Source organism: Leucopleurus acutus, assembly GCF_964270905.1.
Source record: "Leucopleurus acutus genome assembly, chromosome: 10".
In the NCBI taxonomy this organism is placed as follows: Eukaryota; Metazoa; Chordata; class Mammalia; order Artiodactyla; family Delphinidae; genus Leucopleurus; species Leucopleurus acutus.
The window spans coordinates 52,238,052-52,254,563 of record NC_139153.1 but is presented as its reverse complement, the minus strand read 5'-3'; the positions used below and the strand labels follow the sequence as shown (position 1 = coordinate 52,254,563).

Here is a 16,512-nt window from a genome sequence, read left to right as displayed (position 1 = left end):
TTCCTCAATGTCTCATCTGCTGTTAATCCCATCCAGTAAATTTTCATCTCAGCCATTGTGGTTTTCATATTTAAAAGTTTAATTTGTATCTTTGTGTATCTTTCATGTCTCTATATAATGTGTTTAATAAACATAACATGTTTAGTAAACATGAGATGTTTAATGTAACATCTTCACTCCAGCTTCATAGAACTGTATTCTACAGAACATAGTTATGATAACTTTTAATGCCTTTGTCTGCTATTTCTAGTTTCTGGGTCAGCTTTGATAGATTGAATTTCCTCCTCATTATGGATATATTTTTCCCTCTTCTTTGAATGGGTGGTAATTTTTTGTTCAGCGCCAGACATTGTGAATGTTACTTTGGGTGCAGAATATTTTTGTATTTCTATAAATATACTTGAGTTTTGTTCTGAGATGCAGTTGAGTTACTTGGACATAGTTCCTTTGAGATCTTTTTTTTTTTTTTTTTTTTTTAATTTGTTGTGTTGGACCAAAGCAGTGGTTAGTCTAGGGATAATTGTACTCCACTCCTGAAGCAAGACGCTTCTCAGTACTCTACCCAGTGCCCCACAAATTATGACATTTTTCACTGTTGTCTGGTGGGAATGGGTACTTACTATTCATGGCCCTGGGTGAGCTCTGGCTGCTGTCTCCTCTAATGCTGCTTGTTGAGTCTTTCCCTGGCTTTGGGTAACTTCCTCACATGCACACTCTGACTAGTACTCTACTGAATTCCTGAGGGGAACGCTCTGCAGATCTCTGACATTTTCTCCATTCTTGTACTCTTCTCTGATACCTCTGATTGCCTTGCTCAGACTTTTGGCTCTATATTCTCAGCTCAGGGAGTCCCCCAGGCTCCAGCTGAGTTCCCTTTCCCTGTAGCGTAGCAGAGCGGAAGTAACAGGTAAGAGTGACATCTGGTTTGAGGCCAGGTTTTGGAGACTTAGGGGTATGCATGGAAGCATCAGGATTCAATCCTGTAAGATACTGCAGAAGCCATATTTCAGGAAAATGCAGATGACCTGAGCCAGTCCTTGCTGAATATGTTAAGGAATAAGTGGTGAGTAAGGGATGTTTAATTTTCTGCTTCTGGCCTTGCTGCCAGCCCACAAATCATTGAGGACATCACCCTTCATGGCTCAGTGTCCTCATCAGTAAATGATGGTTCTTGATACTGGTCAATTACTGACCCTATCGGTGGCTGGAGATGGCTTCTCCAGAAGGGCCCTGGGGTAACCAAGTGACAGCATGGCACAAGACTCAAGCCCCCTTGCTGCCAGCTGATTTTTCTACAGAGGAGAAGGAACAGGGAGCCAGACCTCTACTCTCAGATGACCGCCAAAATCTGAGTGAAGAAGAGTTTCAACTGATATGTAGTCAGTCTAGGGCTTTGCTTTCCAAAGTGGTGTCCCCAGAGTAGCAGCACTAGTATCGCTCGGGAACTTCTTAGAAATGCAGACCACCAAGCAATTTGCCTGGATCTACCATCAGATTCTGCACTATGAGAAGAACCTCAGTTGTTTCATATGCTCATCAGAGTTTGAAGAACACTGGTAGCTGTAGTCAACAATTATATATTATACACTTAAAAACTTGTTAAGAGGGTAGATCTCACGTTAAGTATCCTTTCCACAATAAAATAAAATTTTGAAGAGCATTGTTCTAAATGTAAATGGTTATACATGCCCTCTAGTGGCTGCCTAGCAACTTGCAGGGAGTTTTTAAATGTTTTCTCATTTTAGGACCTTTGCACAGAACTGCAGAAACATTGAACATTTAAACCTCAATGGGTGCACAAAAATCACTGACAGGTAAGTAGTGGAAATTACTTTGGTGACTGGTTGGCCGTGGGGAGAGTGAGGGGAGAGAAAGGTGGTTGAAAATACCTTTAGTGCATCTGATTTTTTTCAGCACGTGTTACAGCCTTAGCAGATTCTGTTCCAAGCTGAAACATCTGGATCTGACTTCCTGTGTGTCCATTACAAACAGCTCCTTAAAGGGGATCAGGTAAGAGAACCTGTTGTTAGTGGTCATGAGAAATACCCAAAGCTCTGAGCATTTTGGTGTGTCTGAAACCTTTCTCATGGTCCTATTGGAGCAGGAAGTGGGCGACTCGGGTTACAGAGGTCTCTCTCCCCTGAACTGCTTGTGGGCTACTAAGCTCAGGGTTGGTCCTAAAGTGCACATGTGTGGTTTTGTTTCCTGTTCTCCAGTGAGGGCTGTCGGCACCTGGAGTACCTGAACCTGTCATGGTGTGATCAGATCACGAAGGATGGCATCGAGGCCCTGGTGCGGGGTTGTCGCGGCCTGAGAGCCCTGCTGCTGAGGGGCTGCACGCAGGTACCGGGAGTCCTCACAGCCTGGCTTGTCTAACGTGTATCTAATGTTAGGTGTGTGCACGTGATTATGGAACCTGTGCCCCACTGTCCCCTCACCTGGTTCCATCTCTTTTTTGTTTTCTCCATTCACTCAGCTAGAAGACGAAGCTCTGAAGCACATTCAGAATTACTGCCATGAGCTTGTGAGCCTCAACCTACAGTCCTGCTCAGTAAGTAACATGCCTTTTACGTGAGCTCCCTCCTGTTCCTGTTCCCTCCGTCAGGAACCTGCTGGGGACCTGCTGGGAAGCAGCCCAGGCAGGTGGGAGGATTGCCACACCCTTATTTCACATCCTGTGTCCTTACGTGATCTCCCAGTTTCCCACAGGATGGAAGAACAGCAATCTAAACAAAAGGGCCAATACAAAGCCATGGGCATTTTCCCTAAAAACAGCATAGATCAGGGTCTTGGTTTATTTTAAGACATCAGGAATGCTGTGAACTAGTCACTAACCTAAACAGTTCCTGGTAAGGTCTCAGTGTCTTGTCTTTACTTATAAACTGGGGGTGATGACACCTCTCATGGTGTCTCAGTGGATAAAATGAAATAATAGATATGAAAGTGCTTTGAAATATAAAGGGCATATTCAAGAGCAAGGTGTGATTTTCATCAGTGCATTATTAGCCTGTGAAGGATGATTTTTCTTCACTGCCATTGTAAATATTGGTAATTGAAGAGGGTGCTTGCTATGGCCACCTGGGTTTCTCAAGGAGAATGTCAATTTTGAGAAAAGAGAAATCCCTTGTATTTGGCATTTAGTAAATGAATCATAAACCTAAGGTCCCTAATGGTGGGAGGTAAAGCAGAAACTATCTTCTGGGCAAATATTGACCTTATGGGGCTGCACTGTTCAAAAATAGGACCTTGAATTGCATGTAGGGCAGCACTGGCAGGTGGCTTGAAGTATGATATAAATGTATCTGTTTATTTCTGCATAAATTAGCATATTCAAATAAAGATTAATTTGAATCTTCATGGCTAAATTCATAGAATTCTAAGCCATTTATTAATAATTTAGTGATTTACTTAATTTTGCTATTTTCTAAAACATTTCAGGCAATATAAAAATACATGTATGATTTATATAGTAGATATCTAAAGCATTAATATGTAGAAATTCAACCAGAAATTAATGTCACTTAAGCAAGTCTCATGAGCTGTTCATTAAATCTGATTTTTAACACAAGTTTATGAATATTTCCTGAAAAAAAAAATCGAATAATTCTGGGTAGAAAAATGGAATTTAAAAATTTTACTCTCCATTAGTAATGCTTGAATATTTTAAAGCTGTTCAGAAATAACATAAATATGTCTTCCCTGTACTTCACCTTATTTTGATTAAATTATCAGGATAAAATGCTAGTAACTGGCAACCTAAACTAGTTGACTAACAGGAGACTCCATTTGTCTGCGGCTCCCATTTCACTGTTGCCCGTGCCTTCTGATTTTCCTTTCTGCTTTGGTTCTCCCCAGCGCGTTACGGATGAAGGCGTGGTGCAGATTTGCAGGGGCTGCCACCGGCTGCAGGCCCTCTGCCTGTCTGGCTGCGGCAACCTCACGGATGCCTCCCTCACAGCCCTAGCCTTGAACTGCCCAAGACTTCAGTGAGTGCACCACGCTTTCAGTTTTGCAACTCAGAGCTTGGGGCTGACTGGGAGGGCTTCCTGCAGGAGGAGAAAGGCCTGGCAGTGGGTTGAGGAGGAGGCAGTGGTTGTGTTGTTGGCTTTTGTCAGATGTATTGGGGTGTGGGACACTGTAATCTAGTTCATTTAAGGATGTGTGGAGAGTCCCACACTGTCCACCACCAGGGAATCTGAGCCTTCGTTTCCTGATGGACTTCACTCACGTGCCCACCTGATTTGCCTCGCCCTGGTATTACTTTTTTTTTTTTAACATCTTTATTGGAGTATAATTGTTTTACAATGGTGTATTTGTTTCTGCTTTATAACAAAGTGAGTCAGCTATACATATACATATATCCCCATATCTCCTCCCTCTTGCGTCTCCCTCCCACCCTCCCTATCCCACCTCTAGGTGGTCACAGAGCACTGAGCTAATCTCCCTGTGCTATGCGGCTGCTTCCCACTAGCTATCTCTATTACATTTGGTAGGGTATATATGTCCACTCTCTCACTTCGTCCCAGGTTACCCTTCCCCCTCCCCGTGTCCTCAAGTCTAATGCGTCTTTATTCCTGTCCTGCCCCTAGGTTCTTCAGAACCATTTTCTTATTTTTAGATTCCATATATATGTGTTAGCATACGATATTTGTTTTTCTTTCTGACTTACTTCACTCTGTATGACAGTCTCTAAGTCTATCCACCTCACTACAAATAACTCAGTTTTCTTTTTATGGCTGAGTAATATTCCATTGTATATATGTGCCACATCTTCTTTATCCATTCACCTGTTGATGGACACTTCGGTTGCTTCCATGTCTTGGCTATTGTAAATAGAGCTGCAATGAACATGGTGGTACATGATTCTTTTTGAATTATGGTTTTCTCAGGGTATATGCCCAGTAGTGGTATTGCTGGGTTGTATGGTAGTTCTATTTTTAGTTTTTTGTTTTTTTTTAAATTTTTGGCTGCATTGGGTCTTTGTTGCTGCATGCGGGCTTTCTCTAGTTGTGGCGAGCAGGGGCTACTCTTCGTTGCAGTGCGCAGGCTTCTCATTGCAGTGGCTTCTCTTGTTGTGGAGCACAGGCTCTAGGTGCACGGGCTTCAGTAGTTGTGGCTCGCAGGCTCTAGAGCACAGGCTCAGTAGTTGTGGTGCACAGGCTTAGTTGCTCCATGGCATGTGGGAGCTCCCTGGACCAGGGCTCGAACCCGTCCCCTGCATTGGCAGGCAGATTCTTAACCACTCTGCCACCAGGGAATCCCCCATTTGTTTTTGTTTTTATTTCCATTTCTCTAGGAGGTGGGTCAAAAAGGATCTTGCTGTGATTTATGTCATAGAGTGTTCTGCCTATGTTTTCCTCTAAGAGTTTTATAGTGTCTGGCCTTACATTTAGGTCTCTAATCTATTTTGAGTTTATTTTTGTGTATGGTGTTAGGGAGTGTTCTAATTTCATTCTTTTACATGTAGCTGCCCAGTTTTCCCAGCACCACTTATTGAAGAGGCTATCTTTTCTCCATTGTATATTCTTGCCTCCTTTATATAAAAATAAGGTGACCATATGTGTGTGGGTTTATCTCTGGGCTTTCTATCCTGTTCCATTGATCTATATTTCTGTTATTGTGCCAGTACCATACTATCTTGATTACTATAGCTTTGTAGTATAGTCTGAAGTCAGGGAGCCTGATTCCTCCAGCTCCGTTTTTCGTTCTCAAGATTGTTTTGGCTATTCGTTGCCCTGATATTACTTTGACATGTGAGCAGACAGATAGCCTCATGTCCAAATGGCACCAGGTTCTCCTCTAAACCAGCTGCTAAATGGACAGAAGGAGGAAAAATCACAGCCACCTTATTTATCATTTTTCCCTAGCAAGAAGAAAAGTTTTAACAAATAATGATTTATTTTCTGATTCTCCATGTAATATTGTGAATAGTAAAACTTTAATAATGGCACCAAAATACTAATCATGCTTAACATCAGTTGAACTCATATATGTTCCAGGCTCTTTGTTAGCAGTTTCACAAGCATTGTCTCACTTAGTCCTCACGGCATTGCTAGGAGGTGTAGGTACTGTATTCTCACTTGTTTTGCAGAGGAGAAACTGAGACTCAGTGAAAAGCACATGGGGCTTCCCTGGTGGTGCAGTGGTTGAGAGTCCGCCTGCCGATGCAGGGGACATGGGTTCGTGCCCCGGTCCAGGAAGATCCCACATGCCGCAGAGCGGCTGGGCCCGTGAGCCATGGCTGCTGAGCCTGCGCGTCCGGAGCCTGTGCTCCGCAAAGGGAGAGGCCACAACAGTGAGAGGCACGCGTACCGAAAAAAAAAAAAAAAAAAAAGCAAAGCACATAACTTATCCTGGGTCACATGATAAGTAAGAAGTAAAACTAGAATTTGAACTTGTAGAGTTTGATTTTAGAACCAGCAACCTTAACCCCTACAAAAGAGGCAGAAAAAAGATACTTGTTTTGTTACTCTTTACTTATCAGTGAAACTGATCCATTTTTCATACACCAGTTAGATATCTTTTTTTTTTTTCCTTTGGCTACACCATATGGCATGCTGGATCTTAGTTCCCTGGCTGAGGATCGAACCCATGACCCCTGCAGTGGAAGCGTGGAGTCCTAACCACTGGACTGCCAAAGAAGTACCCCCCGCCCCCCCCCCCTTTTTTTTTTTGGTTATATACCTTCTGAGGAATGTCTTATTTTGCCTTTTCCCCATTTTTCTTACTGTTGAATTAGGGAAGATTCTAGAGAACTTTGATGTTTCTGCATGGTAGGAATATAGGTGGTCAAAACTGGTCAGAAAGGAGGTCAAAATTATTGCTATAAGGGAGTAATTTAACTTAAAAATATTATTTAAGCAACCATCCCTGTTAAGCATGGATGTTTTCATTGGCTGTGAATTTTTAAAATTTCCTTTAGGGTGACTGGGAATTTCAATAAATGCAGTATATCAAGATGATTTTGTTGAGTGAAAGTACATTTTAATTGTTTAGAAGTCAACACATATTAGAATAATATCTAAAAACAGCAACCATGTGCTGGTATTGTGGGAAGATTCCTGGATTTACTGACCAAGTTTGGGATGGGACCTTGGGCAGGTCACATTCCTCCTGAGCCTCATTTTTGTGTCACAGAGTGGAATAAACTCGAGCACTGTAAAGTACGCTTTTCTGTTGTTAACCAGTCGCCACTTTGTCTTCTGTGCACTCCTTATCCCAGGATCTTGGAGGCTGCCCGGTGTTCCCATTTGACTGATGCAGGCTTTACACTTTTAGCTCGGGTAAGACAGAGGTTTTACAAAATCAAACCAAACTCTAATTCACCTCCCTCAGTCGAAGTGAATTGGAGTGGTCTTGGAGTGTGCAAAAAACTACCTTCAGAAATGACAGGCACCAGGTAGAATAGAGTCCTTGTGGGGGGTGTTCTGAATTTTCCCCAGCAGGCTGGAAAGCTAGGCAGGTCCTGTACCAGGCGTGGACCTCACTCTCACTTGGTCAGGTGGGACCCCAATGAGAAGAGCCTCCTCCCTGCCGGGAGATGCCCTTCCTCACACAGACCCCGACTCAGCCTCTCAGTAGCATCCCTCAGCTGGGCTGGGCTCTGCCTCTGCCCTCTCTCTCCACACTGCCCTGCCAGTGCCAACCACTGTGGGGCCCCTGTGGCCTGCTGCCCAGAACCCATGTCCTCCTGGGGATGCTGATACACTCTTCCTCCTACCCCAGCCCTCCACCATCCCCACCGTGGCTGAGCGCCCACCCCCACGACCTCCCAGAGCCCATTCCATGGCTAAAATCTCTGTGCTGATACCTGTGAGCCACTGGGAAGGTGCAGACAACTGCCTTTCCAGGATGAGAAAAGGAAATGCAGCCCTAATGCCCATTTCCAAAGTGAATATGATTCAAAGGGCACCTGCTCAAAAGTGCTGGCTCACTGGGTCACCTTCGGAATGGGGTGTCTTATGGACTCTATGGACTTTTTCAGAATTGTCATGACCTGGAGAAGATGGATCTCGAAGAATGCATCTTGGTGAGTGGACTCCTGACAGCTCTGCAGGGCGCCCCTCAGCCACTGACAGGCGTAACCAGAGACGCCAACTGGCCATTGTCTGGACCCTCCTTGCCCCAGCGTAGGTGTAAGGGCTTGGGAACCTGTGAGGGCCACGGGAGGGGGATGCATAAACTTTGGGCTGTTCTCAGTCATCAGAGTTACAGCCAAGTTCAGGATAGCACCATCTTTTGCCAAACATTAAAAAAACAAAAGGACTCATTTTCACAAAACTTAAGGGAGAAATAAGCTTGCATGTCCAGTGATGAGGTGACTCCACAGAGAAGAATCTTGGGGGACCCTCTTTGTCCCTTTGTCCCTCGGGCTCCCAGCCCAAGTGTGCTTGAGATGAGTTTTTAATTCTCTTTTGCACCTTTTGATTCTTGTATTCAGGAGAAGCAGGATTAGGTATTAAGTTCTGGTGTAGAAGCCACACTGACACCATGTGTTTCTCTCCAGATAACCGACAGCACACTCATCCAGCTCTCCATTCACTGTCCTAAACTGCAAGCCCTGGTGAGTCTGAGCTTTTTGTGACGTTACTTACCTCTGAGGGATGAAAGAACCCCCGTACTACAGCAAGAGCCTTCCTTTCCATAGGGTGTCATCATTCTTGGTTTCAAAGGTCTGTGCGTTGGGCTCACTTGGGAGGCAGGGTATCTAAATGTCACTGCTTTCATTTTAGGGTGTGAACCTAATATAGGGACCAGCGTCCTTACTCAAATTCATGTTCATCATGTCGGGTATAGTGAAAGTTAGCACGGTTAAAATGAGGCCATCCTTATATTACATTTCACATCTGCTCAAATATCTATGAGGGGGGGAATTAGAATATACTGAAAGATCTAGAATGAGCAATGAAGAGTGTCATTGACACTCTTAGCCATGCAGACGTCGCATGCACGTTTCCCATCCGGCTGCTGGATGTGAAGCAGGGGTGGAGTCCCCATTTGGCTGCCTGCTCCCACCAGATACACTGACTCACTGAATCCCAACACAGCCCTGTGATGCGGGCACCATGGACATCCCTATTTTATCAGTGAGGAAGCTGAGGCTCAGCGCGGTTAAGAAGCTTGCCCAGATTTACACAACTGCCCAAAGGACCCAGATCTCGTGGCTTCCGTGGGGTCTGGTCTTCCCACTGCCCTGAGATACACGACAGATTTTTAAGCCAGCTCTCTCTATCCTCTTTGAACTTGCTCTGTCAGCAAGGGCTAGGATTTTATAACATCATTAGAGCTCCATTTGGCCTTGAGTTACTCTCCCCACCAGTTTCCCTGATTTCCACATTCCTTCTGGATGCTTCTCCCTTGGGCACAAGTGTGCTGAGCTTTGGACAGCTCTGGGACTTCGAGTTTGGTGTCAGATTTCAGAGATAGTCAGAAACCTACCTGTTTCCAGATTCTCTGCTGAAACTGTTTCCCTCTACACACCTGCAGATAATTTTGTCTTTCTAATGTCTTTACTCCCAAATTAGTTCTGATCTGGTTTTATAATTGATAGAACCAGTTGTCTGATGGGCTTTCTCCACCCCTTGTCCCCGTGTCCCTGAGATGGCCTGCTTCTCAGAGGTGTGGGGAAGGTTAGGAGCCCCGTGCTTTGTTTCCTGTTTTAACCTCCCTCCTCCCTGTTGCCCAAGGGCTCTCTCCCCGACTCGGAGATACCCTGGACTTGGACTCCCACCCCTTGGGCAGTGTCATCTCTTGTGTGCACGGGACAAGGCCTTCCACCAGCTCCCTAACTCCTGCTTCCTCAGGAGTGCAGGCCCACCTCAGCGATGGGTCAGGAAATGTCTTCCAAATAGTGTTCTCCCCAGCGGGGATTCTGGTGACTGAAATCTTCTCCATCTTCCCCGATATTCATACAAGCTACTTCCAGAAAGGGGACTTAGAGTAAAAGATAAACTATAATAAAACCCAGAAGTCCAAGATAAGAGCCTCAAATGAAAATAAAAAAGAAAAATACCTGGAGGATTATTAGCAGAAAAGCAGGGAAACAGTTGCAGTTGAAATCTAAACTTAGCTTTGGAGATGCCTGGTAGCCCACACAGAAAAGGGAAATGCTGTGGATTAAATCTGATTATATTCATCAAATTCACTCTACAAACACCTCTTGAGGACCACTACGCGCCGGGCACTGTTCTAGGCACTGGAGAGTGAAAAGATCATTCATCAGAAGAGACAGACTTTATCGTCACTCAGAAATTGCACAGCAGTGTGTGTCTGGATCCTTGTTAACGGATACTCCAGGGGCTCTCCCTGCTACGGACATGGTAGCAGCGCCTCTGTCAGCCCCCAGGTAGAGCCAAGGGTGAGTGGAAGCTCAGGGTTGTTGGACGTGCGTTTCTGCCGCTGCAGGTCTCACAGCACAGATGCACAGTCTTGACGCGGGGCAGCCCAGGTGCGCCTGGGACACGCGCATAGGAGCAGCCGGTCCCCACCTCCCTGGGGTAGGGCCAGACAGTGCTCTCCATGCTGGAGCCGGGGGTCCACCCCAGGGAGTCCTCCCCCAGCCTGGGGAGCTCAAAGGAGCCAGTGCTATTGGGGCAAAGCTCCATAGATTCAGAATTTTGAAATCTGGTTTTTAGCTTTTACTAAAGATCTGCAAGCAGGAAGAAATGAGGGAAGTGACCACTAGCCCCGAGCCAGGTAACTATCACACGTCATTTGCTAAACCTCAGTTCCCTGGTTCTTCTTTACATGTGAAGGAGGCAAGTGTGCACACACCCCACCCCTTCCAGGAACTGCCCTGTGATCCTCAAGGGAGGAAGGGCCTTGTACTCTCACAAAAACCAAATCTAGAAGGCCATTTTGAAAGGGAAACTCATCATGTTTCTTTGAAAATAAGTCAAATATACAGTTGCAAACAAGGGGAACTCCAGATTCAAAAGAACACAGAGGAGTTCATGAAGTTTGTTCAAAGGAGGTTAAGGATCCTCTTCGTTACTTCAGTTTTTAGTTTGTAGGATGTCATCAGCAGGTTCTATTGATAATTGGGGGGCTGGTTTCCTCTTCAGTACCAGAGCCAGTTTTTTTGACTTTTAAAATATTAATGCAGCTCATTGGTCCTAGAAGCTATCTAAGAATTTTAGCTATTAAAGAATAAAGAATTTTTCTTGATGCCACAGAGTTTTATCTTTCACCCTGATTTATCACAGCCTTTACCAGTGAGATTTGTACCTTCATATGTTTTCTTGTTACTAATTAGTGCCCTTTTCAGCTTAACAAAGTCCCTTTAACATTTCTTGTAAGGCAGGTTTAGTGATGATGAACTAGTTTAGCTTTAGCTTGTCTGGAAAACTCTCTCCTTCCGTTCTTTTTTTGTGGCCACGCCGTGCGGCTTGCAGTATCTTAGCTCCCCAACCAGGGACTGAACCTGGGCCCCAGCAGTGAAAGCACTGAGTCCTAACCACTGGACCGCCAGGGAATTCCCATCTCTTCTTCAGTTCTGAATAACTTTGTTGGGTTTAGTATTCTTGGTTGGAATTTTTTTTCATTTCTGTCAGCACTCTGAATATACTGTGCCCCTCCATTCTGGCCTGCAAAGTTTCTACTGAAAAGCCTGCTGACAGTCTTACGGGGAGTTCCCTTGTATATAACAAGTTGTTTTTCTCTTGCTGCTCTTAAGATTCTTTAATTTTTGACATTTTAATTGTAATGTGTTTTGGCGTGGGTCTCATCTTATTTGGAATTCTCTGGGCTTCCTGAATCTGGATGTGTTTCCTCCCCCAGCCTAGAGATGTTTTCAGCCATTATTTTTTTCTCCATTAGCTTTTCTGCCTGTTTCTCTCTCTTCTCCTTCTGTTACCCTCATAATGAGAACATTAGTCCACTTGATACTGTCCCGTAAGTCTGGTAGGGTATCTTCTTTACTTTTTTTCATTCTTTTTCTCTTTGCTGCTCTGATTGGGTGATTTTCACTGCCATGTCTTCAAGTCACTGATCCTTTTATCTGCTTCATCTAGTCTGTTCTTGAAACCTCCTCCTTTATTTTTCAGTTCAGTTGTATTCTTCAGCTCCGTGACCTCTGTTTGGTACTTTTCCCAGATAAGGGCGTAAACTCCTGTCTGGGGGGATACTGACCAGGGAGAGTGCAGAGATGGCATGTACCTGCACCTACCTTTGCTGAGAGCACATCTGTAGGCCTCTAGATGTGTACCAGACCTGAAGCCCGCCCTGTAAGCTCCAGGACAAGCAAATAGGCCTCTTTCCCAGAAAGGCTGGGGGTGTGTTTCAGCCTGCTGTCTGTAAAGTGCCCTGGGGGTGGTAGCCTGCCAAGAACTCTTTCATGTTAAAGTCCCATGGAACCCAGGAATACAAGCCTTCTTTGGCCATCAGGGCCAGGTGAGCAAGGAGCATCCCATGGGCACCTTATACAAAGACTGGGGCACCAGAAATAGAAACCAGGTCACCAGGCAGATGTGAAAGCTCCCTCTGGGAGATACTGGTGCTCTGGAGCACGGCAGAGGGGACAGCAAGGACAGCATCAGCCTCCAGGGTCTCTAGGAAGGATTACAGTCAGCCCTTGGATGTGTGTTTAATTAGAAGCTTGTGCCCCTGGCTGCAGCTGTGAGGACAAGCTCCTAGTCCTCCTTCCGAGAAAGATGACTCCTGGGTGTTTTCTCTTGCTGATCCCGGGACGTGGGAGCCACTTAACAATCTCTCCATTGGTTACAGTCCCGTGGGACCCCGCAGGCCAGGAGATGGACGTGTCCCCTGGCAACAGCTGCAAAAACTGGGGCACCAGACACACGTGAAACTCTCCCCCTGAGAGAAACACAGAGACAGAGAATGAGGATGGCACCCTGGTGCGAGGCAGAGGCAGGGCCGGGAGAGGATGCGAAATAGTGCTCACCGGGAAGGAAGAAGCCCAGAATTTAAAAAAGAAAATGTCATCCAGTGGCTGGAGCTCGGCAGAGGGAATGTGCAAAGATGGCCCCCGCCCATCTCTAGGCCCTGGGGGCACCCCAGCAGGCCCCCCAATATGTCACCTAGCAGGCGAGCCTCCCACACCCGGGCTGGGCTCCCCTCCATCAGCTGGGCCCTGGGGGTGGGGAGGGCCCGGGTGTGAAAGTCCTTTTAATTCCTCCTCACATTGCTGTGGTCTCTGGGTCTCTCGGAGGTCAGTGGGTTGGTTTTTCCAGCTAGACGTTCAGGTGCCTAATGTGGGGTTAAACCGTTCTAAACCGTTCGCTCCTCAGTGAGAAGCTCCAGGTTATGAGTTCCCTCCTGCCCAGGGGTCTCCGCGCTTGGGGCCGGGGTTCATGACAGACTGGCCCAGCCTCTCCTTCCGCTTCCAAGTGGGCCTTCTCTCATCTGCCCAACGTGGAGAGTCGTTCAGCCAGTTTTTATGTTTTTTTCTGGAGGAAGCTGTTCCCTGTGTAGCTGTAGATTCGCTGTTTGCGGGAAGAGGTGAGTTCAGGATCCTCACGGCGCAGACCGCCCTCTGCAGTGTCGGTTCCCATCTTTACCTGGCGGGAAGGTGAGAGAAGCCGCTGCCCATGGGCCCACAGCTTTGTGCTCCATCCTCCCGCTGCTCAGTGGTTCCCAGGGACGCTGCCTGGGCCGGCTTCCCTGCTCTTCCTGGGCTGTGAGCCTTGGAATGAGAGGGTCCAGCAAACATCTGTGCTTCCCCTCATTCCAGAGCCTGTCCCACTGTGAGCTCATCACGGATGATGGGATCCTGCACCTGAGCAACAGCCCTTGCGGCCACGAGAGGCTGCGGGTGCTGGAACTGGACAACTGCCTCCTCATCACTGATGTGGCCCTGGAGCACCTGGAGAACTGTCGTGGCCTGGAGCGCCTCGAGCTGTACGACTGCCAGCAGGTCACCCGCGCGGGCATCAAGCGGATGCGGGTAAGTGTTGGGCAGCAGCCACACCTGGCAGTTTCTCAGCAAACGACAAATACACCAAGAATCAACATCCATTTTCTACATTCTGTCCTGGGCCAATAGTTATGGCAAACTATCCTCTTAGACTTCTTCTAAATTTCCTCATTAGACCCCACCCTGGAAAGAGTCGACTTCTAGAATGGGTCTGGGTGGAGGTTCCATGTGGTCTGTTGATTAGCAAACTTACTAGAAGGAAAGGGACTTAAGGCCGTTATCAGTAGGCTTGATCTTTGCTAATTTCTAGGTATAAAGTGTCTTAATAACTGTGGTGTTCTTTCTGCATGTAGTTCACCTCCGTCGTTCTTGAATAGGCTTTAAGTTTAGGCAACTTTGCACTTAGACCCCTAAGCAGCCCCAGGTGCTACAGCTGTTACATCTCTACTTGGTTTGCACACAGGGACAACGACCACCGCTTTGTCTTTAAAAGGTGCTGTTTGGGGAGACGTGCATGTCGACAGGAGCACCAGAAATTCTATTGGGACTATCTGCCTAATGGTAGAGTGAACTAGATTCTATAGGAGAACTGTGGGCTTTTCTAGGATTATGCCTGCAATCCCCAAACTATCTTATGACTACACTTTTCCTTTCTACTTTCAGGCCCAGCTCCCTCATGTCAAAGTCCATGCCTACTTTGCTCCTGTCACCCCGCCGACAGCAGTGGGAGGAAGTGGACAGAGGCTATGCAGGTGCTGTGTCATCCTCTGACAGCAGCTGCCCAGCCCAGGGCTTCATGAGGTGTCCCTTCCTCCCGAGGACCCGAGTCTTTCTGACGTACTCCACCATCATCCAAATCTGTTGATTCTCCATTGGGAAAGGCATTTACAGGTAAAAGACTTCTGCAGGGACTGCAGTAACTCTCGTGATAGTTTTTACCTTTATTCTGCTGTGATGCAATCAATTCGAAGCCTTGTGTCAATTAACACAGGGCAAGAGTGGTCATAGTGCAGCCAGGACCACGCAGGAGCCCTGGATCTCTAGAGGTGGGTGCCTCCCTCGGTACAGGACTCCTGCCCTTGGCTTTGTCAGCATTCCTCGAACAGACCATTAGTGTTAGCACAAATTGAGCAGAAAAATAAGCTGTTGATTTTCTACCTGATACTTCAGCCAGTGGCCTACTTTTATTCACAACGATTCCATTTTGATTAGCAGGACTTTTCCACTTTGAAGATTAAATAGCAACTTTATCAAAGTGACTATACTGCAAATTCATAATGCCCGACAGTTTTCTATGTAGCGACTTACGTGGAAGGCAAGTTAATAGGTTTCCATGAGACACCAAAGAATGAGGACTCTAAACAGGGTGAAGCAAGGTCTTCACCTTTCTGTTTCTGTCAACTTGTCATATATCCTTTGGGGACCAAAAACTAAACAAAAGCAACTCAGTTTGTGTTGCCTGATTGGAAATCATAAGCTCTGGCGTAGGCTATGGCACATAATGTGTTGTTGTTATAGAAAAGCTGATCATGTCACGTCTCACAAACTTTGGGGGACCTTAAAGAAACAGAATTAAGGCTCAAGTTATCTATAATATAATCAATTAAAAATAATGGATGCATGTAGAATGGGTGTGATTTTTTTCCAAGTTTATTTTAAAATCTTAGAAATCAAGTTACACCAGGACTATTCAAAAATTTTACACACTTAAAACTAAAATCAGTAAAGTGTTGGCACCTTTGAGACTTATATAAAAATGAATAAACCACTGCAATGCTTAAGCCAGAGGGTTTTATTGCTATTATCTCATGGCAGACAAATCTGAGCAAATCCATCTTGCAAATTCAGGCGTTCCTAATGTTACCTGAAATCTGATAAGATGATCTGGTTTCTGCTCTGTGCTGTCCACATTTGTGACCTTTACTGCATCTCTGTGTTAATGGTAGCCAACCCTTCTTAGTAACCACGCCCCAAACTGAAGAGCCCAGAGCTCATGAGAAGCTGAGGGAAACAGCAAAAACGAGAAATTTCCCCATGACGAGCAATACTTCTAATCGGGTTACGGTTCTATTAGGTGGAGAGTTTTAGAAGCATTTAGGATACAAGGCCTCAGCTGCATTCTGGGGAGAGAAGGCAAACAGATGGATATACAACTCTATAAATCAATCAACAGGATTATCAGAATAAGCATTAAAGTCCTGATGATTTTGCTGCCTTATTGTGTGTATACCATAGCAGTTATCTAAATATACATTTACACCACTGTGTGGGGGAAAAATGGCTGTTGCAGGAAGCTATGAATATAGTTTCTATTTTAAAAATTTAAATGACCATGGGCCTTCTATACATTATCTCTTTTGAGCCCGGACACAACCTCTCACAGCTGCTGGACTCTGGCTGAATGACGTTGGACCACATCTACAAAACAGGAGAACCTCTGTTAAGAAAAATCAGGTTTGCTTCCCCTTTAAGTGTGGCACAGTCACTGGATAAGCTGTCCTCAGTTTGCATCAGCTTTGAGGAAACAAACTGAAAACACACACTCCCATCAGCTCTTATAACAACATTGGGACTGGTGTATACTCAGAACATACACAGTGAACTCCTTGATTCTATGACATGAGGTGACACACTGGCAG

At 45.7% G+C, this 16,512-nt stretch overlaps 1 protein-coding gene across 2 annotated transcripts in view; it reads left to right on the top strand.

The window, feature by feature from the left end:
- The window catches only part of FBXL2 (F-box and leucine rich repeat protein 2), a gene marked incomplete at both ends in the record, with an annotated part of 60,859 nt that extends 46,215 nt beyond the window's left edge, over window positions 1-14,644 (top strand). The window contains 10 exons of one of the 2 annotated variants that reach the window (XM_082847603.1): window positions 1,746-1,814; window positions 1,915-2,010; window positions 2,217-2,343; window positions 2,477-2,551; window positions 3,856-3,986; window positions 7,223-7,283; window positions 7,985-8,029; window positions 8,507-8,563; window positions 13,691-13,903; window positions 14,537-14,644. In XM_082847603.1, coding sequence (XP_082703729.1) covers window positions 1,746-1,814; window positions 1,915-2,010; window positions 2,217-2,343; window positions 2,477-2,551; window positions 3,856-3,986; window positions 7,223-7,283; window positions 7,985-8,029; window positions 8,507-8,563; window positions 13,691-13,903; window positions 14,537-14,644 — 982 coding nt within the window. Of the gene's footprint in view, window positions 1-1,745; window positions 1,815-1,895; window positions 2,011-2,216; window positions 2,344-2,476; window positions 2,552-3,855; window positions 3,987-7,222; window positions 7,284-7,984; window positions 8,030-8,506; window positions 8,564-13,690; window positions 13,904-14,536 lie in introns of those variants that run through there. The other variant, XM_082847604.1, reaches the window with a different exon arrangement.
- Between the last annotated feature and the right edge of the window lie 1,868 nt (window positions 14,645-16,512).